The sequence below is a fragment of the Taeniopygia guttata genome, chromosome 1, assembly GCF_048771995.1.
Source record: "Taeniopygia guttata chromosome 1, bTaeGut7.mat, whole genome shotgun sequence".
NCBI classification, from domain to species: Eukaryota; Metazoa; Chordata; class Aves; order Passeriformes; family Estrildidae; genus Taeniopygia; species Taeniopygia guttata.
In genome coordinates, this window is record NC_133024.1 from 44507569 (window position 1) to 44534316 (window position 26748).

Consider the following 26748-nt stretch of genomic DNA (forward strand, 5'->3'; position numbering starts at 1 on the left):
TACTTATATGAAGGAGGCAGTGACAGCCATCTTCAGCTACAAATTTAAAAGTGAATGATAGGTAGTTGCAATATGTAGTGAAAGACATTGGTAAATCACTTCAGTGGTAATGCATTCTTTGGAAATAAGCCAATCATTGGCGATAATTTTCTGCAAGTATTTTCAATTCAGCTGTTTCCAGAACTTGGGTTATATATCAAAGTCAGAGATGCCATAAGGCAAAATGTAAAACATTGTATTACTCTTACTAATTCTGAGACAAAAACTTCCATCTTTTGGTTAAACAATGTTTATCTCAGTGGTGACTGATTCTGCAGAAGTTGAAGCCTGTCTTGTACATTTATGTCAGCAGAACATTTGTATTGTTTTGGTGAGCTAGCCCTGGCTAACAGCCAAACACCAACCCAGCCACTTGTTCACTCCCCTTCTTTAGGGAGACTGGGACAGAAAATAAGACTAAAAATCTTCTGGGAGGAAATAAATACTGGAGACTGTTTACCAAATACTGGGAGAAATTTATTTATTTTATTGTCATTTAAAATAGATTTGGATAGGGAGAAAGCAAGACAAACCATAAAAGAAGACATGTCTTTCCCACTCTCTGAAACTTAATTTCAGACATTCACTCAAACTTTCTTACTCTTTTCCTAAAAAGCAGGATAAGGTGTAGGTAGAAATAGGTATTGGTGGTTCCTCCTTGCCACTTCCTCCTTTTCAGAGTTTTCCTTTGCCCTGCTGTGTGCTTTTCCATGGGCTGCAATCAGTCCTTCTGGGCAAAAAGAAAAATCTACTCTGGAGTCTGTTCTCCCACAGACTATAGTTCCTCCAGAAATAACCGTCTGCTCCAGCCTGGTGCTCTCTTCCTTCTTCTCCTCCCCCCTCTTCTTCTCCTTCTCCTCTGCCTTGTCTCCCCTAGTGTTTCCTCTTCCTTTCTTATCTGCCTATACAGCATTCTTTTTCCTTTTGTAAACATGTTGACACAGAAGGGCCACCAGGGTGCTGCAATGGGTCCATTGGGGAGCCAGCTGGAGCTAGGTCTTCCTGACACTGGGAAACCCACCACATTTTCACATATAGGCCACCTTTGTAGCATCTGATACTAAAAAAAGCTAATTATTTTGTTCAGAAGAAAAAATTCACTTGAGAGCAAATTTTGATTTTTCCATCTAAAGATCCTACTTCAGTAGCTTTTAACATTTCTCCCGTACTTGTCAAACCTTTTGACAAAAATAGTGAATAGCAGAGATTTTTCTAGAGGCCCTCCTGCTCCAAATATGGGGCATATGGTTAATTCAAATGGTGCTTCTCATTGAAAATCGGAAAGTTTTTTTTTTCTCTTCCTGATCTTTTTTGAAGATTTTATGATAAAGAAATAGCGATTCGTAACCAGGTGTTTTTTTTTTTTTTTGTTATTTTTTGTTTGTTTGCTTTAGTTTTGTGGGCTTTGTCAGTTTTGGTTGGTTGGTTTAGAGTTTTTTATTTTCAGATGAACGACAGATGTGAAATCTTCTTACATACATGGATACTCATTAATAATTAGTGTCCTCAGGTCCACACACATTGGATCAGATTTCAACTACTTTTTATTAGTTGATTAAATACTGAATTTCTAGACCAGCTGTGGAACATTTAGGTAAAATTTTAGTCCATTTCTCACAACATATCATATTTCTCAGAATATAAAACTAACACCAATCAAATTCTTGTAAGTTATGACATTACACACATAATTTACCTACATATAGTTTAGTCTTTTAAAGTCGTCTGCCTGTCAGCAGATTTCAATGTTGTAGTACTTGACAGCAGGGGAAGGATGAAGATATTATCTTCTGGTTTTTTTCTTGTTTCATTTTTGTCTATTTTTAAAACAAAAAGAAAATTTTATTTCTAAAACTCCTTGAAGCTTCAATATTAGTTCCTCTGTGTGACCAACAGAGTGAAAGTGAGAGCTTTCTGGGTTTTAATTTGGTCACTACTTACATAGTTATTACAGTGGTAGGTGGACTATCAATCCATTAACTAAAAAAAAACTTATTTACATTAAAATTCTCTTCTCTATTTCATTGAGATATTCATTTCAGTATGAAAGCAACAGGTTATTTACCTTCACAGTTTTAAGTGTTGAGATGATTCTTGACCTTGTAGGAATTGGGTTTACAATGTACTAACAAGGGAAAAAACTGTTTTCAGATGTTAGTATCACATTGCTCAGAATATTAATGCATTTTACATAAAGCAATAAATCGTTAAAATAAAAATTAAAGAGGCATAAACCCTACAAAATAACCATAGGAAATCTGCTGAAGTCAAAGTCTTCCTCTTCAACTGAAGCAGAACAACATAAGTATTAGATCATTCATTTCTTTTATCTATTTCTTTTGTCTCTGGATTTTGCTGTACAGCAATTTAGTTTCAGTAGAAAGCATGTAGGCCTTACAGTGAGGTCCTTTTCCCCCAAAACTTACTAGTGTGGCTATTTTATTTGACATTTTTGTTTTTCAAGATGAGGAACAAACTGAATCACCTTCTTTTATTTTCCATCCAACATAGTTCTCTAGTACATTGTTAGCCACATAATGCCAGTAAAATTCTGCCCTCCTTACCTTTATCTGTAGATGTGTTTGAAGAGTGTACTCCATATACCACTGTGACAACCTACAAAGATCTTCTCAAGAGAAAGTTTTCAGGTTCTGGATATCAGCTACAGGGGGCTTCCACTTAGTCTGATGTCTTCCTTGAGTAAAAGGGTCCAAAGAGATCCTTAGAAATAAAAAATAACCAAATAATCAAAAACCTTTTGATTACCTTTTACTTATATTAAATCAAAACATTTTCCCCTTTCAAGTCAGTAGATTATACAAGGATAAAAATGTGCATGCTGACATACTTTATCACTCCTAAGAATTCAGCCATAGAATGTTTATTTTGAAATAATCCTTTTCCCATACAAACAAATACAATGAAACAAAAATAAAAGGCAAATAATCATCTACACTGAATAGTTTAGGACCCAGAAACAAAGCATACAACAACATTAGAGCAAAATCTTCTTTTTCTCTCAAAAATATAGTAACACCTTTGAATATTTAATGTTCTGTTAGTTCCTTTTTGCCTGCATAAGAGCTATTAGTATTAATACAAATTACAGCTTCTGAAGCCTCAGATGTTGCTTCAAAGCTCATTTTCTCATGTCATTAAAACATGGCTTTTTGGAAAAGTGATTTACTTTACTTTCTAAAATACTACTCACAAGGATGCTTTGACATAATTAAGTCAATAACATTACTTAGAACCTCCACATAAAGGTAATTATTTCACTGTCAAATATTATGGTGATAAATGTAGACTAATGATGTAATTTGCTTCAATTAAAGCTGTTTTATGAAAATTGTGTTTCTGCATATAAACCTTAAAGGTTTATGATTTTTAAAAGGCAGACCTGAATAAAAATAAGTCCATGGTTTGGTAAGAAACTGATTATGCCTTCCCCCTATATTGGGAAACTCAGAAAGAGTATTTCAAAATTAAAAACACTGCCCTCCTGGTGGTTCCAAATTCTTTCCCTCCCTTTGCTCCACAAAATTAAGCAGAAAGCAAGCTGCTAGATCTTGTTCTGTTTCACATACCAAAATAAATAATGCACTTTAATCATATGTGTATAACCCAGCCTGGTGGACTCAATGCCATGCCTAGGCCCTTTGCACAATGAAGATATTATACCTGAAATTTAATAGCAAAAGTGACAAGCTTTTGGCAAGTCATGCGGGATTACAACATGCCTTGTGTAACGCTCTCTGAAATAAGCATTACTGTCTTTCTGCTAGAGGTGCGTAAAAATCTTGAACTGACAAGTCCTAGAGCTGATCCCAACCTCTGCAATTCACCGTGTGTAACTCCTAATGAAGACACTGTGGCATTAAAATTGTTTTATCTTGAAGCATATTCCATGATACAGACATGCTTGGACTTATTTTACACTCTCCTCTGTTCCTGGTAGTCCCTAGCACCAGAACAGCCCTGGCAGAAGCAGAACAAGCCTCTCTCAGTTATCTGGAGCAGACTTGGCCGGTTGAAGGTGGTTGGGGCTGGCTGGAGCTGGTTCCCCCCGTTCCCACGTGACTGTTGCCCCCCAAGATGGAGCTGCTTCTTACTCAGGGACAGTAGTCTGAGAGACTGTGGCGTGGGGGAACAATAACTCTTTGTGTCATGGGACTGGTGGAAGAACTTCTTCCACTCCTACCAGGACCCCAGGGCAGCCAAGAGTTGGTGGGGTGAATGGGTGAGAGATGCACCCTTTAACGAGGTTAGTACCAGTCAGGGACATGTAACACCTGAGAAGAAAGAATTGTGCTAGTGATGGCTTCTGTCTGGAAGCAAGAAGGGTAGAAGAATCAATGAGGATGATGAAGGGATAAAAATATTGCATGAGGACTCATATGGTGATGTCAAAACACTCTGTTTTCTTTATATCTCTTAGAATATGATTTTATTGTTTTTGGCATTTCTTGAGGTTGTGGCTGAGACTCAGACATAAATACAAGCAAAATTGTTCAGAGATACCTGCAGAGCCAGAAATAAAAAGAGAGCAGCCTGAGACTTTTCCAGGTACTGCTCACAAACTGTTTCAGGTAAGGCAACACTACAACTATGTCCAGACCCCCATTACAAAAAAAGAAGTGGATTGAAGAGTTCTTTCAAGAGTACATGTGCTTGCTATTTGCCTTCTGGAATGCAGCTGTCAGAGAAGAAATTGGAAAGACTCTGAAGTTTCTGCTGTTTATCTGTTGCCTGATATTTCCTGCTGAGGAATGAGATCATGTTTCTGTTAAACTACAAGAAAAGCCAAAATTCCAGACAATTTCTAACTAAAGCATTGTAAAATCTCAAATTTCTATTTCACTTATTGCCATAATTCCTAGTTTAGAAGACCTTGTTATTAAAGCTTAAAATCTAGGAAAGTAGAATTTGAAGAATCAGAGAGGAGTTTCCAGATTTGAGTCCATTTTGCTCTTCTGATTGGCCTTAATTCCATTTTTTTCTCCCCAAACAGTTTTTGCTTTAAACCATCTAGTCAGTCTATCATACCTAATCTGGAATGATGGCTTGTCATTAAAAATTCCTTTGATTATTACCCCCACCCCCTTTTGCTGTTTGGGTTTTTTGTTTGTTTGCTTTTGTTTTTCCCAAGCAGTAACCGTTGCACAACATTTTTCCATTCCCAGAAGCACTGGCAATCCTACCCAGGGCTAATCAGAAGTGTGGGCAGCAGTTTGAGGTTATTCTCCCCCTCTACTCCAGCCTGATGAAACCCGACCCATAAAACTGCATCCAGCTGTTTATAAATATATGGGCCTGTTAGAGAAGGTTGAGAGGGCAACAAGTGTCATTAGAAGGCTGGAGCACCTATCTTAGGAAGAAAGGCTAATAAAGTTGGGGATATTTAGCCTGGAGAAAGGACCAGGGAGACCTCATTGAAGTCTTTCCATACTGAAAGAGAATTTATAAGAAAAACTCAGAATTTTTTACTAAGGTCTAATTTTCTACTAAGGTCTTTTACTAATACTGAAGGACAAGGAAACTTAAACTGAGAGAAGTTAGATTTTGATTGGTTAAATAGAAGAATTTTTTACAGGAAGAGTAATGGTGAGGCAGTGGAACAGATTGCCAGGAGAAGCTGTGGATGCCCCATCACTGGAGTTGTTCAAGGTCAGGTGGGATGGGGCTTTGACCAACCTGGTCAGGTAGAAGTTGTCCCTGCCTAAAGCAGAGAGGGTCAGACTAGATGATCTTTCAAGGTCCCTTCCTATACAAGCCATGATTCTACAATTCTATTATGTGACTGATTAAGCTTTTGTGTTTATAATAGTAAAAATGGTGTTGTATGTTTAGTCTGTCAAAGTGGTGACAGGAAATACTGAAAAACATAGACAAATATTCTAAGAAAGGAGGAATTAAAGGTGTAAACTGAATTTGAACCAGAAAAAATAAACAGAAAACCAAAAAAAAGCAGAGAAGAAATGCATTTCTGTTTTGTGTCATGTTTAAAGCATCAAAGATAGTGACAAACAGGAGATAGTACAGTGAAGAGCCACTAAAGATCACACGACATGAGGGGTGGCTGAACAGCCTGAGGAATAGATATTTAAAGGGTGATTTAATAGTATTCATGTACTGCTTAGAGAATACAGAAACAAGTGTTGGGCTGATTTTAGGGGTGCACAGTAAAAGAATGAGGGACCGAGACCACAAGGTGTACAAAGGGAAATTCTTATAAAATAAAAAGGTGGGAGCAAGAAAGCAAACAAAACACAATATGAGAGGTTAATCAGTGGAATGTTTGTCTATGAATAATGTGGAATTTTCATCTTTGGAGGTGTTCAGTGTACAGCTAGATAACACTTTGAATAAACTGATCTAATCTTAAAGTTAGCTGGGTGTTGAGCAGGAGGTTCAAAGAGAGGACTATTTTCAGTAGACCCCTTCAGAAAGACTTTTCTTCTGTGATTTTATAATTCAATATTTTTTCTGTAGGTGTAATTTAAATTATAGATGAGGGCAGCAAAAGTATCAGTGGAGGTAATAATTCTGTGGACAGCAGAAGTAAGGTCAATAATCATAAATTTCTTAGTACGTGTTCAGAGGAAGTGAAGTAGTAATGTTAGTAGAGATAGTAGGTAAGAAGGAATAAAAAAGGCATTAATAATTCAGATACAGTAGACATATGCAAATAAATTTGTTATGGTTATCTTGATAAAAATGTTTTATATTTATTTTTAAATGGATGAATAGTAAACATTCTGAAAGTAAACAAATAAACAAGCAAACAAAACCAAAGTTAACAGACCACTGATCAAAAGGCTATTAAAATAATGTATCAATGGAAAATGTTGATAAGAATGCCTTATACAGGATCTGGGAAACATGTCTATTTAAAAGCAGATATATTTTGTATATAATTATTATTCTTTGTAATTTACCCAGAGTAAGAACTGACTTAGTCCTAGTCTAATGTTCATAAAAAATGGATATTTTAGTCTTTCTATAATACAAAAGTAAACGTTGTCATAACAAAAGGATCCACTGTTTCCTGATCTAATTTGCAAAAGAATCAGGAGATGGGACTGCTACTGCTTAATTTGAAGTCAAATGTAAGCCTCAAAATATTTTTTACTTTGTCCATACATACAATGCAAATTTAACACTGCTGGTACAAAACAGTTTCTATTTTGTGATAGTGGTGCAAATCTGAGTGAAAAGAAAAACAGAAAACTGCTGCTCGAGACGGAAGTTTGAGATGGGAATCTGATAGATAAATGGATATGTGATAGTCAGCCTATGCAGTGAAAGTTTAAAGTAGGAGATCCTTGGATTCCCCTCTTAAATTTCTCCTAATTTCTGCTTTCTGAAATTTGCTGTATCTCCATGTCCGTTTGAACAAGGAAATACATAAAATACAAGAAATGAAAGAATTACTATGAAGCTCTGCAGCACACCCATAAAAGACTAAAGACTGGGAGCCTCATTTTGAAATATAGTAAGGGTATAATGAAATCTAATATTTACAATGGGAAGAGTGACTGTGTAAAATTATGTGGGAAGTGAGTACATTTTGTAGTGTAATATGAAATTTGCCTCAATCAGCCCATGATATTAAGTTAAATTTTATATGATAGAAGAAATGCTTCAGAAATTCAGAAGGGACTTTAGTATTTACTTCAACAGGAAGAAGCTTGTATTTGTTTACAAAACTGACTGAAAAAACACCAGTTATTTTTCTTTTTAATATATTTAAATAACTGATCAAAATCAGCAGAATTCTTTAATAGCACCCCTAACGATGCTTGCAGATGAATTACAAGAAAGAGTTATTGTCCAGAAGAATAAAAAAAGCCTCTATAAATGTGTATACATTCTGTCACAATGTTTAAGCAGTTAGCATTTTTAAAGAAACACTTTGAATAGAAGTAAAAATGTCAAAAACAACCCGCTTTTAAAAGTTTTTGTCAAAATTCTAGGGATCAGAAAGCAAAAAAAACATTCACATGGAATTTTTTTTAACCTACATTGTTAATGAAATCAACAAAATATTTGCAAGATATTTCAGTGTTTTGAGCTTTGTTTCTAGGAGACAATGTAGTAGTTTCACTAAAATAGCATAAACTGAAAGTAATGTTATTTTTAAGATAATGACTCCACTGTCTTTTCAAATGTAAACTTGGTTTTATAATTGATAATGTTCATTGAACTATAAATTGATAATTTAATTTGATGTCTTGGTTACAGTGATGATTTCATAGAAACAACAAAGTACAAAAAATACTGCATTTTCCATGGGAAAAAATAGTTACAATACACCCACGAGGACTGCTATTCCAAAATGTTTAAAGTGCTCATGTACAAAAACAATAATTTAGGATGGAGAAATGGCAAAAAGTACCTTTTTTGTCATCTGAATAATATAGCATGACTCAAACATGCAAGAAAACTGTATAAAGAAGATAGAACTGTATAAGTGGTACCCATTTTAAGTGTTTTTAGGATAATAATTAATTCATTAAAAGATGTGCTACCATTATTAAAGAATGATGAACTGAAAGTAATTTTGACATTTTCTTGTCCTAAGTTAGAAGTAGCAGACAGCTATCTTATGAAATATCTTTCAATAAAATAATTGCATTGATAGGAAAAATGAATGGATACAAATCAAAAGTATAATTTATGAACAAAGATTACTTTTCTGTATATTCTACATTTTGTATCTGGAAAAAAAAGAAAAATTATTGTGTTCCTCTATAATTATGATTCTTGGTTGCTTTCTTTGCTTGCAGGAAAGTTATAGCAAGTGTCCTAAGTTTAAAAAGTTGGAGGTCACGTGGAAGTTATAAAAAGCCTAAAATCACTACGAAAAGTCTACTAATCCAGGTAAAAACTTATGTAAATATTTTAATTTGTATGCCATTTCAGTAGGAAAAAAAATTGTGTTAGCTACACAGGGGGAGGGTTTTCCTAAAGTAACTTTTTAGAAGAGAATTAAAGGCATGTAGTGTGCAAACTACATAGTGCAGTATATTCAGACTTGTAGGCAGCCATTGATTTAATTAAGTTCATAATTTAGTAACTGATATTAATCTTTGCACTAACAGGAAAACAATAAATTAATATTCCCAGGTGGCTGGATCTGGACTTAAATCATGGGAAGTGAAAGAAGCAGAATATCACCAGATTTACTTTATTTTTTTCAAATTTCAATTAAGAAAAAAAAAGAAGAAAGAAAAAAAACTCATTCTTGATGAAATCTGGAAGATTTAAAAGCAGTTAATGACAAATGTAAAGAAAACAGCAAAAAAACAAAATTCAGAAGAAAAATTCTAGCAAAATATGATGCTTTTGAGATTTTCAGTTAGCTAAGAGCATCACCATGATGCTCATAAAGGTTTGACAACATATGGATGGATACGTAACATACTTTGAAACTTGAAGAAACATTCATACACATCTTTTGTGGTGTTAGGCTTTCCCTATAATGGCTTATGATTAATCAGCGTGAAAAAGCCATGCAGATTCTTTCCTGCAAAGCTCTCAGATAGCCTGAGAGACAATTTTGTGTGATTATATTTCTTTAATAGATCTATTTAAAAAAATATATTTGTTTATTAATAACCTATTAGTTTTATGAAGGGGAATGTATCTTTAAGATACTCTTTAGTTCAAGTTAGAAGGAATTATCATGTAATGTGGATGCTCATTTAATGCCATGCTGATTTTCTAAAAAAACCCACTAAAATTCATTTTTCTTGGATTCTTTTATTTGACCACTAAAGATCATGGTGATCAACTCTCAGAAAGGGAAGACTCGTGTCCTGCTATGGATAGCAATTGTGGACTATTGCACCTTTGTGACTACACATAATGAAGATTTCTGTTTATCTCGAAAGCACCCAATGAGGATAGACACCTAAGCAATAAACCTACATTTAAAACCACTTAAATAGTAAGTGGCTGTTGCTTTAGGATGAGGCTTCTGTACTCAAACGATAGAAGAAAAAGGAAAAGAGTTGGCACGTGATGTCTGTGATTACACCATTCTCAATAGCTCTCCTCATCTGTATTTGTGGCCTGCTTTGTGATTTCACAGCGTTGACAGTTTGGGATTGATTTGAAAACTAGAAAAAAAATTTTTGGTCTTCTGGGGAAAAATACAATGGGAGAATTGAGAAATGCCTTAATGTTTGAGGAAAAAACTGGAAGAAATTTTAATCGTCAATTGAATTGCTAATAGAATTACAGTATAGTATATATACATCCCTACTTCATTCAGTGGGAAATCCTGATTAAAATTTCTTTTTACTGTCACTTAATGCCAAGAACTGACAAAGCAATAGAAGAAACTGCAAAGTACAACCTAGCACTCAAGGGAAAGGTTGGATGAGAAAGAACAGCATTACTACCATAGCAACAATCTGTCATGTACACAGTTTCTGAGGTTTAAATGCAGCTTTATCAATTTAGTGGGTGAGGGAGGTGCCCAGCTGTAATATTTTTATGTCTAAATCTTAAACTTTGGCTTCCAGCATTTGAGATATTTTGTTCTTGATATTAAATCTGTTCCACTGAAAGGTTAAATTGGTTCAATGCAATAAATAAAACAGGTGTAATAAAACAGGTGGATTTAGGCAATGAAAAATTATAATGTAATAGAGACCTATTACTGCTGAAAAGAAAAAATATTATTGTGTTGCCATAATAGTAATTAAAGGAAATTAACATCTACTGTATGAAAGATGAACTGAAGAGATTAAAATGGAATCTAATCTCATAAGAAGTGAAAAGAAGGGCAGAAACAATGACAAACCACAAGGTGGAAAATGCTTATGGGTCATTGCACCTGAGTCACATGAATGCATACATAGAATTTTGATATTTTTGTCTGTTACACTCCATGAAAAATGTGTGTACATGTCATTTATACACATTCATTTCCTGCTGCTATTTAAACACACATGCTGTACAACTTTCGGAATACTGAGCCTGAAATAGAGAATATGCTATATTTGTAAAGCATTCTGGAGAACTGCAAGTCAGTCCTGCAGGTCATCCAATACATCAAAAGTGTATCAGAGTTACTACACCAAAGCAATCCAAATTCACTTAGAATTTATAGTACGCTAAATGCACCCCCAATGCATTAACACATTGAACTCACTAAATCTGTGCTGTGTTTTTCTCATAATTGGAAGTTGCAGTAAAATTACTTCAGGTTCAAAACACAAGATTAAAAATCACTTTTCACAACATTTTCTGTAACCTTCCCCTAACCTGTTGATTGCTGAGTGTTGAAGAGAAAATTAATGTTTTGGCCATGAAAGTCACTAGTAAAGAAGACATGTAAAATTCCATAGGTGATAAGTCTGAGCCTACACTTTGAGGTAAATAATTGCCCAAATTAATCCTTATTCGTATCCTGTAAATGTGGTGAAGTGTATAAAATATGTGCTGTAATGTGTGTGTGTGTGTGTGTGTGTGTGTGTGTATACACCAGCATCTGTATGCATAAATTAACTGAAACACAGGACTGCTTAGTGAATATTTTGTGATAAAATTGCAAGGCAACATTAAAAATTGAAGTGACAACAGATTTTTTTAGAAGAGGGCAAATCAAAACCACAGATGGAACCCATACCATTTTTTTTAAGCATTACTTTGGAGCTAAAAGACAGCTTTGAGTTGTAAGATACAAGCCAATTTGCCTTGCAAGGCCAAGTAAGTATTTTTAGTCTTGAAATCTGCTAAGGGAAAGAAATAGTTTCCTCTAGTTCTTACCTCTATATATATTATAGATAAAAGTTAGGGAACTAGACCTTGATTTTGATCCTCTTTCTGCTATAGAAATAGTTTTTATAAAGGTCAAATATTTTCATGGCAAAAATAATCTCAATATATTTTTTTAAAATTCATTTTTTCAGAATAACAATTTAATCCATTGTGTACAATGAACACATTTGGTCTACTGAATATGCTTACAAAAGCATGAACCTTGTGGTGGTTCATACACAGAAATAGGTCTATGTAGATTCATTGGTATACAGAGCACAACTATATGGCTCTAAATCCTATTGTATTAGGCTATGTAGGAACTTAGGAATTAATTGTTCTTTTATTTTCTCAGCTTGTGCTTTAGACAAATATCCAAAATTTTTGCTAATGATTATAGTCTTACCATTAGATTTTTATCATAGTAGCATAACTATGCTCAGATAGAGATAAATTCATTAAAGTCAGTTTGTATAATCATACTAAAGAAATGCAGGCTTCTCTGAGTAATCCATTAATGTCTGTAAGCTAACTTACAGACATTAATTATTAATTATTATTAATTATAAGAAGAATTTAATTTAAATATAACTTTCCTTTTTTTGTTTTTTTTTTGTTTTTTTTTTTAACCCAGGAACAAGGTAAAACTGGTGCAAAATTAAACAATAGTACTAATCATCATCATCTAAAGTAATATAAAAAGAAAATAATATAATAACACAGAAGTGCTGTATCAATCCTGGTTTTATCTCACTGGTTTTATTTTCTGACTCTGGCCTTACTTTTTTCAAGTCAGAGTGCTACACCCCAATTTATGGGATATCTGACAATTTTACACTTGCTGCTGCAGTTGAATTCTCATATAATTGGACTCACATTTCCATATTTTATTTATTTTATGCCCTATTCTGTTGAAATTTCTCTTTTATTACTAGATATGATACTCACAGCAGTCCATCTATTTGTCTATCTATCATACTATTCATTTCTTTAGAATGTTGATTTTACATTTTTCCAAATTTGTTCTCAAATATCCATTCTGAAACTCATGGAGCAGTTTTAGTGGGTTTCTCTGACATCCCACCCTGCTGTCTGGTATATTTGTCTGTCATCTGTATGACTAAAGAACACATCTCATTCAGGCTCCATTTACTTTTGTGACAGGTGGAAAAAAAGAGCTGTAGGGATGCTTTAAATTCCAATTTTCAGGCAAAATGTGTATGAAGAGAAAAAAAATAGAGTAATGTAGAGGTGTAGAATTCCATCAGATTACAAAAAAATCTTAGAACATCATACCTATATTTACTTAGGAGGTGTTTTGCGATTTCCACTGACTGTCAGTTTCCTTTCTATATTGGCTGTTCATTAGCGCTTCACACAGTACTAGTGCATCTTCTGTCCAGCTATTCCAAAAAATAGATATTCTCTTTTGGTTGAAAACCTATTGAAAAAATATTGTTCTGATGAGGTGAGGTTCCAATTCTCTCTAACAAAATATTTTACTAAGAACAGGTATTGATACTTAGAATACTCATCAGTGAGGTTTGTTTAAAGAGGAAAAGAAACAGGAAAGTAAATCAGGCCTTCAACATAAAGTGAAGTGATTTCTAACAATTTGAACAATTTTCATATTTGGATTCTTGGTTTAATAAAATATATGATAGAGAAGCTAATTAGGGTCAGTGGGGTTAATCCCCATGCTACCTGTGATAGTGACACATGCCAAAAATACTCCTAAACAGAAAGGCAAAAAAAGGAAAAAGAAACCAGAAAGAGTAAAAGTGGCAAAGCACATGCTCCAGACCATCATAAATTACTTCTGTGATAAAGGGGGAGGAAATGAAATGTCTTTTCTTTCTACTATTCAAACACTAGCAAGGTGAAATATCTCTCTGGAAACTCATTTCAGACTGCTAAAATATTTTCACTTTTACCAGCCACTCTGCCTAGTGGAGTATGGACAGTTACTCACTACAGTATGATCTCTTTCTCTCCCTCCAATCCATTCTAAATAACTATATATTCTTCCTATACACCCGTCTGTTGTGATTCCCTGAAAGAAGAAAAATAAAAATGGAATGGGGCAGGATATCAATTTATATTTTCCATAATCTCAAGATAATTTATCTTTTTGCAGAAAGTAACAAATTGCTTCAGGAAACAGCATAATATTATCCCTTTTTCTTGCCATGGATGTATTTCCACGGTGAAGGAGATACTCCACCATGTTTTGGATCCCCAATGCCAAGCCATTTCCCCCTGTAGTGGTTCAAAGGAGCATAATTTTTAAAAAGTGAGTGATAGACATTAAAATAAGGGCTTGAGTATGGGTTTTCAGCTCTTGAGGCTAGAGGCATTCTAATTTCTTTTCAGTGTGAGACCCAAGGGTGCATCTTTTTACATTCTCCTTAGATTCAGCTAGAAGGGACAAATAAATATACAAGCAGGTGGGATCTGTGATGTGCACTAACAGCTCTCCCCATCCAGAGGATCAGGGATCAGGACTGCCAGGGAGCATGCATAATCCACAGTTAAGATGTCACCAAAGGGTTGAAAAAAGCAGATGATGTCTCTGAAGATTAACAAAGACCATTAATTCCTCCACTGTATGAATGATATTGCTAAGGAATTTTGCACTAGAAGAAAGAACATATCCCAAAATGCAAGTATTTCTTTGAGAAGAAAAATCTACATTTATATTATTTGGTTTCTACAAGTTTGTATATATGTGAAAGAGAGTAATTTCCTATGCTGGATGATTATCCTAATTAAAGTGTGCAGAAGAAAAAAAATGAATGAAAGCAAAAGCACCACAGAATATTTTTAAGAACACAGACATGAAAAACACAAACTTGTTTTAAATGTGAAGTACCCAGTAATATGACTCACTGTGATTCAGGCAGTGCTTATTATGTAAGACTGTTTATATTCTGTTCCAAAACCTTGTTACTTTTTTCATGGCCTTTTATTTGGCCTGCACCCTTAAAAAAAATGTATAATTTATTCTGTAAAACATTCTAGTTAGGTGAACCAATTAAAGAAAACTCTGTAAGTCTCTCTTTGTCTGTTTATTTATGGAGAAATGTTGTACTGACTCTACAGTACAACATTTTTTTTTTTGCTCCCAAGCAAATATCTAGTAATTTTTCAGTCATGCAATCCATTAATTTTATGTGACTCCTATATTCCTGACCGTATAATGACCCAGTTTCACACAGAGGAAATTGTGATAACTTTTCCCAGAATGCCCTGTAGCCTGATGGTTAAGACCTTTCTTGGGCTTCAGGGAGGTTGAACTTTCTCTGGGTTTTGGAGAGAAACAGAACCAAGGTTTCACATTTCTAAGCACAGATCCCTGGCAGATTTCTGTTACATAACTGATGGATACCAGCACTGGCTGCCTTTGATAAATGCACACATTCAGTTCAGTGCCTACTGAAGGACACTCTTCAGTATCAAATATTTCTTTCAGCTAGCTCTAGGCAGTGGTTCATTTAACACACAGACTCTTTGGCTTATGTTTGTATTGGTCTAATTTAATGGACTTTTGGGGAACCCAGGTGCATTCAGCTTACAAGGTGTCATGTAACTCATGTGCTTAAATGTTAAGTCAAGTCTAGTTATCTTTTTAAGCAAAAGAAAAAAACAGAGTTTCCAATAAAAAACAATTCCATCCTAAAATCGCCAACCAAAATAACTTTGAGAAATCCATCTCTAAAAACCTAGCTTTCTTTTTTTAGCTTTTTAAAATTAACTGACATGCATTTTTTGGTTTTGGTGGTTTGGAGTTGTTTTTTGTTTTTTTTAAGTACATTGTATACACTTTTAAGTATAACTTGTATAACTTGTCCTGAAGTTTGGGTCAAAGTACAATATAACTAATCTCAAACTTAAAACAAAGTTTCTGATAAGCTGATATTGATAAGCAAGATCCAATATAACTTCAGTTATGCGAGATGCATGAATTCATTTCCAACTTAAATAAAAGAGTAATATGGGAGTGATAAAATTTAAGTAGCTGCTTGTTCATAACCTCAGGTCTAGTAAGAGACATAAGACACAAACCTCCAGTCTTTAAATCTCCTGTAGTTTGCAGAGTGCTCAGTACCTGTTTGCCTGTGCTCAGATTTTTCTTCTTTATAGTTTTTGCATTCAAATTTCAATATAACTGGAATCTCATTGACATTAACAAAACAAAACCCCCCAAAAAACCCTCTCTTATGGATAAATTCAGGTTTAACTGGCTTTTGTTTCAGTAGTTGCTATTTTTCTATCTGTATCTGCGCTGTCTTCTCTTGTTTGTTTACTGTATCAGTCATGTCCTCATTTTACATTGTTTCAAGATTATTTACAGTATTCATGAACAGCAATCAAATCCCTAACAAGATCTGTATCTCTTTGTTTCAAAATTATTGTTGTTGGTCATTGAAATGGAGAATGAAAGAGAGAAAGAATCCAATGTGTGATTTTCTCATTAAAGTAAAACGGAATCTCAACAGAAAGAATAGTATTTCTTAGGAATTATTCTAGAACAAAGTGATCAAAGTGATTTCAATTTTATTACATAAAGAAAATATATTGTTTATGCATTAAATATATCTTTTATTTACACTGGTAAGTCTAAAGGATTTATTTATTTCAGATTTACATGCATGAAATATCAGGCAGATTTCATTTCAGGTATTAACAGTTTATTATTACCTTTGGCCAAAAAGAGAATATCTCTTTCCTTACAGGCTTGAATTTGTTTTAAACTTCTTATGATATTTGTCACTATTCACTAACAAATAAAGCAGATAGGTACAGAAAATAACACCTGATCTTTTGTGGGATTGCATGACTTTTACCTTTAGGCTATTTACATTAGGTTACAGAGCATAGTTTATTTATCTTTTTTGTTTAAGAATACCTTCAAATTCATGTATGAATAGACTTGAGAGTAGGGAAAATATAGATGTTTTGGGGTTTATGCTTACAGTTAAAATCAATTCTTATATACATGTGTGTGTATACAAACACATTTTGATTCAGCCTTTTAATTTTTAGGTTTGTTTTTTTTTTTTTCAAATCAATGCAGTTGTCAAAGATATTGTTAGAGACTTCTCACAAAGAAGTCATTCTATAGGTATTACCACAATCTTTCAAAGAAGAAAGCATGATAACATGTTCAGGTCCATGAAAGTTTCTCCACAAAAAAGTCCCATAATTTTAGTTTACCTATCATTATTACTTTGGAACATATGTAATTTTTTTTGTGCTGTAATGTGGAACCATCACCACTAAAAGGAATAACAGATTGCAGCATTTTTGGTGTTTTCCATTTAACAGAAGTTTTTTTCTCTTTTATTAGACTGTTGTCTTCCTTCTCTTTATCCGTCCTGAAGACTGACACTTTTCTTTTATTCTTAATTCTATCAGATGACTTTTTCATTAAAAGGAAAAAAGAAGATCCTGTAAAGCATATTTCTGAGTAAATTAAAGTTTTGCCACTAAACCACAATGCAGAACACCTGTTTTAGCAGTAATTGGGCTGTTGCTATTGCACACATTGGCAAATTTTCTGTCAATTGTGGAGGCTGAGAGAAAGGAAAAAAAACCAAACCAACCAATAAAAAAACCAACCAAACAAAAAAAAACCAAACACCAACCAACTAATTATAAAGCCACTATATAATTACCTGATCTTCTGATCACGATGAGAGAGGAAGAGTCTGAAAAAATGTATTCATAGCAGAGTATTTAAATTATTTTTATTTGTGTTCTGAAGTAATCATTCTCTTTTCTCTTTTTGGTGGAGTAAGTTAAATTCTGAGAATTTTATATTTTCATCTTTTTTGGTGTCCATCATTGCACTCTTTCTAGTCTTTTTGGGCATTTTTAATTTCCTCATGTCCTACTGTAGGTACTTGCTTTACATAAATTCCTCTAAATTTGCTCCAAATTAAATGTATTTTTGTTGCATATGAACAAATATGTGTTTTTTTCTAAATTTAATTTTAATAGAATTTTAAAGAAAACTTTAGTAGGAATAGTTTACTTCTGCCTGCAGGAGAGTTTCTCTCTTTTTATTATTATTGCAGCAATCTTTCTGACTTACCAGGCAAGTAAAAGAGAAGAACATATTACCACTGTAGTTATCAATTAATTAAAACAATTAAAGTCTTAATTAACTCTGTAGTTTTATTAATTACTAGCTAGACTAGGTATCTACTTTCCAGTTTATTGAAAATAAATGGAGAAGGACTGAACACAAATTAAGAAAGGGGAGTTCTGTTATGTTGCTTCATAAGCAAGCCTGATGTTTCAATAGTGGAGAGATTTGTGTGACTGAAAAAGTAATTGAAATGTAATTCAACCTTGATGTGTTCCTTAAAATCACATTCTTTTCCTTTTTTGTAAATTTCAGTTTACTCTGATTTTTCTTTGCAGAAATAATATGAGAAAGGAATCTTGCAAGTTCTGGATTATCTAAACTGTACCTCAATATCTTTACTCATTTGGAGCTGATAGCTCCCATTCACCAATGAAGAGAGCCTAGGTAGCCTTGGTAATTCCACATTGATATAGTGCAATTTTTCTTTGGGAAATGAGGAAAGTAAGCAAAGGAAAAAATCTAGTCTGGCATAAATTTAGAAGTACAGAAATATATTATCTTAACCTCTCTATATAGTCAAAGAAATAGACACCTTCGGAACATAGCTCATCTCATTCTATCTATCAATGATAAATTAAAAGACTCGTTCCCAGGAGATGGAAATTTCTTTGTTAAACCAGCTGTTCTACTGCCTGAAGGTTCACAGAATTTTAGAAACAGAAGAAACAAGTAAACTTTAGAAAAAGTTTTTCTGTATCTCACATCCCTTTCCTTTTTGATTGATGCCATCTTTATCAATTGAATAAAGACTTCAGGATGATAATCCAGTTTTAAAAATTCTCACATCCTAAGATCTAAGATGCTTGAGATATTATTGAGTTTCCAAGTTACCTGTTTAGGATTTGTAGATATGACACAGCAACCAAAGGAGATCCATCCCCTTCTGAAATGGTAACTAGAAGAAGGAGGAACAACTTTGACCATATTAAATAACACTAGATATCTCGATTAGGCATCTGGTGGGACTCAGCAGGCCATGACTTCATGTGTCCACCATGCCTTTACATGAGCTAGTTGAGATCCCCTTGTGCTCAAAAAACATTAAGGGAAGAAATCACCCATAAATATTTAGTATCCTTTTAGATGCTCTAGTACATGAAAGATATAATTTGACTGGTGTGACATCTTGTTGACACAAGTTGTAAGAGAAAATCATACTGCTTGCATATCCTACGTCTAGAATACTTGAAATGGCATTGAAATGGTATGTCATTTGTTTAAGCTATTAATATATATGTAACATATATGTGTACATGTATATATGCTTGTATATGCACCCACTCACATATATGAAGAAACTCTCAAAATTGCCTGATAATAGTGTGGATTAGCAAATAATATTTTATAGTTAAAAATTTCAGGATGAAAGAATGTAAAACATGCACGTGTATAAAAAATGTGTTGGTATACATTGCTCTGTGTTTGCAGAAACACAGGGAAAAATATATATGATGGAAAAAAAAGATTTAAAAGTAACACTGAGTGAGAGATTGAAATGTTAATGGCTACTGACTCCAGCAACTGACCATTTGCAAAAACATTAGGGTGCTTTGCTGAGGCCAGGTTTGTGCCACCCATCCCCCAGTCAAAGGGAGGAGGAGAGTTTTATGTGTGTGGTGATGAAACCTCTGATCCGCATGAAACAGAGGCAGTGAGTACCCACCACTGGAGGCTACAAGCTGGGATTTGAGCCAGATAAGGGAGAAGGCTGATGAGAAGCAGACCCTGCAGAGGCAGATAATGGTTTTTGTCATGCAATATCCTCTCTTACACAACTGGCTCACTCTCACAACTGTTTATATAGTTACAAACTGATTGGTGGTTTGGTGTCCTTTCACTATAATCTGCCCCAAGGGATCTTTAAACAAGAATCTGACTTACCCTTGCCTACAGGGCTGGTTGAAAGTTTAAATTTACATAAGGGATTATTCTTAAACTCTTTACCTCCCTTTTTTTCCTGCTACCTTTTAACCCATTTAGGAAATAATTTTTTTGGGATGTAGTATCCTGTTCGAGGAAAGTACTAATCATACCCATGGGTAATATAAATCTAATAAATGACATCCCGCATGGACTTGTGCAGAAAACAGGTACACTGCTCAATATGTAATTGTCAAAGAATTTTGTGAAAGCAAGACGGCTATCACCATAGAAATGCTGAAATCTTTTGACACATTCACTAGGGACAAAAGGGGCTTATGTAAAAGAAAAAGAACAGAGTTCTTTTTGAGACTTGTAGACTGTTGATATGGTTTGAAATGCTTAGTGTGTCAAACTTATTGATCAAAACATCCTAAACAACTATTACAGTCTTTGAAAATAACACAAAGACCTCAATAAAATGTATTGACTGACCTCTTTTACTTTGAAGTCACAGACTGCTTCCTCATGGTGCATTGGCTTGCTATTTATTTTTCCTTGTAAGATATATTGACAGCAAACATTAACTCATCAGGACCAGGCCAGTGATACTGAAGTAGGAATGAAACACAAATCCTTTTTTCCACCAGCCTGTGAAGTATGTGTGTGTTTCTGTGTACTCATGTATCTATCTATCTATCTGTAACAATGTATTTTCTCTTTAGAAATGAATTCTAGCATTACTAGCAATGCCAAATTCAGTTCATGTGTGCCTCGTGCTATACATTCTACTCTGTTTCTGGGGACTGCTAAGATTCAACACATATATTGGTCTTCTTAGGCACCTTTGTGATGATAAAAGCTCTTGGTTTCTACACAGCTGATCTGCTAAGCTCTTAAGAGTATTTCTCTAGATTCTCCCTATAGTCACAAAAAATAAGCAAAGTCCTCTGAATTAGTCCCTGACCTGCTATATAAAACATGGGTTTTGGATAATGAGGTAAGATGAACAGCATATATTAAAAAAGATATTAAATTCAGAGGAGGAGAGGGTGGGGGAGGGAGACATAGGAAGGCGGGAAAAGAGAAAGAAAGAGGGAAGGGAAGGGAAGGGAAGGGAAGGGAAGGGAAGGGAAGGGAAGGGAAGGGAAGGGAAGGGAAGGGAAGGGAAGGGAAGGGAAGGGAAGGGAAGGGAAGGGAAGGGAAGGGAAGGGAAGGGAAGGGAAGGGAAGGGAAGGGAAGGGAAGGGAAGGGAAGGGAAGGGAAGGGAAGGGAAGGGAAGGGAAGGGAAGGGAAGGGAAGGGAAGGGAAGGGAAGGGAAGGGAAGGGAAGGGAAGGGAAGGGAAGGGAAGGGAAGGGAAGGGAAGGGAAGGGAAGGGAAGGGAAGGGAAGGGAAGGGAAGGGAAGGGAAGGGAAGGGAAGGGAAGGGAAGGGAAGGGAAGGGAAGGGAAGGGAAGGGAAGGGAAGGGAAGGGAAGGGAAGAAAAGAAAAGAAAAGAAAAGAAAAGAAAAGAAAAGAAAAGAAAAGAAAAGAAAAGAAAAGAAAAGAAAAGAAAAGAAAAGAAAAGAAAAGAAAAGAAAAGAGAAAAATATGCGATTTGTAGATTGGTTTTCCCAACACTTGAAAACAGGTTTCTCATTTTCTCTGCAAATTAGTTATAATGTGCGCACTTTTTTGCAAACATTTCTGGCAAATGGTTGAATGGCTTCAGAGATCTTTGGTTATCTTGATCCCCTCCTACAGTCCCTGCCCACTTTTCAACCTCATTCCTGCATTTGCACAGTACTGTATTGTGCTTATTTCCAGAAACAAGAGCAAAGACATTTGTCCAAAAAAAATGCTGCCCCTATCTCCACATGGCCCCCTTGTCCACCCACATCTTATTCTTTCTCAGAGTTATAATTACCAATGATCCTTGGTTGGGTCTACAGTCATCCAGCTATTGGCCCCTATGTTCAGGGATTCTACAAGATTGATCTTTATGGTGTCTCCTTCCAGTGGCTTTAATAAAACTTTCCTATGGAAATTAATCAACAGAATGGTAGCAATATCTGTAACTTGTAATTAATGTGATGGCATTGCAAGGAGTACTTTAAAGATATTAGGCATTAAAATGCAGACCATGCTATCTGCTGAGCTTTTCTATCCTGGGAATCTAGACAAAATGGAGCCATGTCTAGCTTTAACCATGCTGCAATTATTTCTTTCAAAGTTAAGAACAAAATATACTCATTTGGATTTTTTAATTTGTTTAAGTTTCTTTTGGCTTAATAAATCATTCATTGGGTTATTATCGTTAAATTTTGCACCAAAAAAAAACAATATATAAGATTGTTTCAAAGTCATCATGGTATTTTCTGGAGAGTCTAGATTTTCACTAGGTATCGTCTTGCCTTAGGTTGTCTATTTACTTCTCATCACAGCATTTATAGATAATCCGTCTCTAGCATCATCATTTTTGGGAAAATAATTGTTTGTTGGTAGAAGATTGTTATATTTGAACTGTGTCCAGGTAGCACCATTAAATAAGCAGTTTGAACCTTTTTCTATGTCATAGATGCTTACACAGATTAAATTGCAGCTTGAAAAAATCAGCTTGGTTTTCAGCTGAACCGACAGACACAAATTCTGCAAGATATTTAATTAAATGCTTTACTTCTTTTCCATGTTAAATGCAAAAAGCCTAACTCTTTTTCTCTACTGGCAAACTGATGAAAGAGATTTTTTTAAAAACACTGCAATGAAATGTCCTCAACAGCAAAATCCTAAAAGTGGAAATATATTTTATCTCTGTTAATCCTTCAGTTTATTTCTGTAATTTTGAAATTCTTCTTAAACCTAGTGTATCAATGCTAACAATATCAAAGCTGCAGTGATTTTTCTCTCTGTGTCATCTCCTCTCTTCCATGACAGAACGGATTTTCATAAGTAGGACTTTTATGATGATTTTCATTTTTGGTAGTTACACACATTGTTAAATATTGCACATTCAGCATTAACAAAAGAACATGCTTTTAGTGTACAGAACAAGTGAGAAATTACTTCAGAATGACAGACACATATAGGAATAGAACAAATACATTGTCATCTTGTTCTGTAAAAGGTGTGTTTCCATGCAGAAAATAAATCTCTGCATATTAAGTCTAAAAAGTTCTGGCTTTGTGACAGTCTGGTGCAGCTAAGGTATTACTGTCTGCAACTTACTTCATGTAAGAATCTGATGATTCTCATGTATTTTAAATTAGCAGATATATTTGGAAAATGATGAAGGGAACTACTTTAAGGGAGGTTAGAGGTGTTGTATTTGTAATATGCAGTTTTTGAGGGGGCTGGGCTTGATTTTCTACTATTACTTGTTTAGATTGCCACACAAACTATAAGAACAAGGCAGAGCATCAAACCAAGGGCCATCATTATAGAGGTCACATAGCAGGAGACATAGATAGTTGTTTAAAAAAAGGAAGAACTACAAAAGCAGAAGTTATATTCCTCCTCATATTCTTTCATTTTCACTCTCATTTTCATTTAAGAGGATTTGCTGAGCTGGATGTTGTTTTTCACATTTTGACTCCCTCAGTGCTGGGATTTTTTTGATCCAACATGGTCTTTTAAAGTGTACATAGTTTGTTACATCCACAAGGAATTCTTTGTAAGAAATTCACAGGATTAATATCTATTGAGTGAAGATATAATTATTGCATTTTTATTTATTTAAATAAATAAAATAAATAAATGACAGTATGCCTACCTGAAGATTTAAAAATGTCTCTTTCTTTTGTATACCAATGTATGGCATTCTGCTACCTGACATAATAGAGTAATTTCTGAGAAAACTTACTTCAGAATTAATTGCATGTTAACTGGTACATCTCAGTGTCAGTATTTGTCACTACTGCTCCAGGAGCTGTGTTGATTTCAGAATGTAGCTTATATATTTCAAATTCTTGTTCATTTAGTGGGAAATATTTCTATTTTAGTTTTTAATTATTCATTGGCTATGCACTTTTCAACAGTTTTGAAGAGAATATTTTAAATCCTCAATATGAACATCAGCTGCTACCAAAATGGTTATATTTTTCCTTCTGGGATGCTCTCACAGCTTTGGCTGGCAGAGCTACTGAGAATATATCCTCCTATGCATTCTGAGTCAGAGTAAATGTTCTTACATGTGGCTCAGTAAAGCCTTAATTTAAAAGGCAGTACAAAGCTCCAGTAGAGTGTAGTCAATAAGAAAACCTCAGCTCTCAAACAGATTGGAAAAATTATCTTGAGTGGCCTTTAGAAGAAGCTGTTAGAGAACCTATTACTACAGGCTTCCATTCAGGGGAAACTTAGATAAGAATTAGCCTCCACAGCCATCTCTAAAGATATTGTCATTATTTGTTAACTTAATGTTCTCTTGTTCTAGGCTAACTTCTACCAAGTGCTTTCTATGTTGTTTTTTACCTCATTAAAATAATACACTTCCATGAACCTCCAAGATTTACAGTACAAATTCACAGATCTCTCAATCTGATTGTCTGTGTTTTGATAAAGCACTTGGAAAAATCACTGATATCTCACTTCTGAAGGACTGAGCTTTCCTGCAATGGAGAAAAGTATGTACCAATATTATTTGTGATTTCTATGCTTGAAGTGCAGGTTGCTATGATTTCAATTTATTGGACTTCATTGGCTAAGGTAAAGAGATTCAATATTAGCTTTCAAGATGCACTGTAAAACTTTGAGAAGTTTTACAGGAGTAAATGAACTGTAAAATGTGAATAACTGTTAGCCTTGGATTATGCTGCTTGATTAAGCTGATAATAACTACTGGTCATTTTGAGGTAAAATCAGGATCATCACTTCAGGTGTATGGATTGCCAAAAATGGTGCTTAGTTTCTCTAGTATATGAAAAATATAATAAAGTATCTTAATTGATGGTAATTGTGTTTAATTCTAAAATATTTCTTTAATTTCCATATTGATTAAAAATATTTCTTTTTCTTGCTAGACTGTTATGTTAGTTTTTCTTAACTGATATTAAGAATTATAGCAACAAATGTTCCTCTGTCGCAGTGACTTTCAACCTCCTTCAGCCCACAGATCGTGACGGAATTTAAACAGGACCCTATATAAAAAAGTTAAACCAACTGGCAGTTGAATTAATTGATTTTTTTCCTTACTTGTCTTTCACAGACTCCATTTTAATACTTCATAAGCCTTTACAGGTCCATGTGTCACTACTTTAAAAACATTATTCATATTGTCCATAATCAGCTGAACCAAATAATTCCATCCAATTCTTTATCAAAATTTCAGCTGCTCTTTCCATGCCTAGGAGTGAATGAAATCTAATCACTTTTGTCTGACTGACAATGTGGAATTAAGACCTGAATTCACCATCTGCACCTTCTATTAGCTATTTATACATGTATCTCCCATCTCCATCTGGGCTTTGGGCACAGCATCATTGTACTTTAATTTCACATAAGATACAATGTAATAAAAAAGTAGTCTGGCAAAGAATTGCCTTAACATTAAGTGATGACTATGTATGTTTTGTGTGATTTGACCAGGGCCAAGTGTAGCCCATGTGAGACAGATACAAATTCTTGCCATACTTCCGGCTTTCCATTGCCTAATGGCCTCCATAGAGATGCTGTCCAAACTGACAACCTCATTCAGAAGGAGGGTGTATGAAATGGCCCACAATGAGGCAATTAAATCCAGACATTTGTTTAGACACAAAAGATTAGCAGCAGATATTAGGGACACTGTCTGTTATGTTTGAAAAGGAAGACATTGGGACCATTTTGGTGTCTACGGGCCTGGAAACATAAGAGGACATGATATTCCTCTGATAATTTGGCAGATTCTCACACAAGAAAATATTTAAATAATGCATTCCATTGTATTAGATTGTCTTCTATTATATTTTCTATCATTTTACCTAATGCTCGTCTTTCTATCTTTCCTCTCATTCTCATATTCACCCCCAAACCATAATTTCCCTTCAGAGAAACTAGAAAGAGTTTCCAACAAAACTAATAAGACATTGAATTGTTTGACAGTATTTGGCTGGGAGGCAGTATTTTATTATTAAAAATAAGGAAGAAAAAAGGAAAATACAAAACCTAAAACAATTCCCAAGAAATACCTTAAACAAGAATACAGGTTTCAGAAACATGAAGGTATTATATCCAAAACTACAATCTGAAAACCACATACTCATGTGCCATAGATTTTCACCTTTTCCTAACTTTCAGGTATCATCCTTGGGATGACCAGAAAATAGACATTTGAACATGTTTCAGTAGTCTGGAAGTATAAGTCTTGACATTAATTTCACTCTGTAAAAGTAGCATTCATGTTTTATAATTTAACAATACAATAACCAAACCATTCTGGGAGCAGTGAAAAGAACTTCCATTTGGCATTGTGCAATATATAGTACATGCTTATTGTAGGCCTGTGTGAACTATGAACTTCTAAATGAGACAGGTGCACACTGGTTTATATTGCTTTCTGCAGAATGTAGAACACATCAGTGGCTCACCAACTGCCTGCTTCAGTGTCCTGAGATTGATCTATACAGGTCTTTTGCTATTCCCTACTAAAAGATCCCATCCATACATTCAAATGAATAAATAAATATACAATGATGGAATAAATCTATCTTACAGGGATATGTTAATATTTGAAGGACAATTGAAGGAAATATTTCAACATTTTTTCTTAGTGAGTGCTTCTACATCTTTTCCCTAAGTGTCCTGGAATGTTTATAATATTTCTCTTTATAATACCCACAATATTTCTCTTTATAATACCCACAATATTACACTCTTTAAAATCTCTTCTGAATGGCACCACTATGAGTAACTCTGGGTATGTTACAAAACACGTGGATATATCTTAATCATGCTCTGGTTTCAACTCTGGT

The 26748-nt window shown here is 34.4% G+C and overlaps 1 protein-coding gene across 4 annotated transcripts in view; it reads right to left on the reverse strand.

The window, feature by feature from the left end:
* Positions 1 to 2603: 2603 nt before the first annotated feature.
* LOC115494887 (uncharacterized) overlaps positions 2604 to 26748 on the reverse strand; it is a 50100-nt gene continuing 25955 nt past the window's right edge. Inside the window, exons 2-4 of one of the 4 annotated variants that reach the window (XR_012055455.1) lie at positions 18797 to 18860; positions 13108 to 13252; positions 2604 to 2760 (exon numbers count right to left, since the gene is read on the reverse strand). Coding sequence is in view for 3 of the 4 variants with exons in the window: in XM_041715542.2 (XP_041571476.2) it covers positions 13118 to 13252 (135 nt within the window). In the remaining variant the exon portion in view is untranslated. The remainder of the gene's footprint in view (positions 2761 to 13107; positions 13253 to 18796; positions 18861 to 26748) is intronic. The other 3 variants (XM_041715542.2, XM_072927802.1, XM_041715549.2) reach the window with 3 other exon arrangements.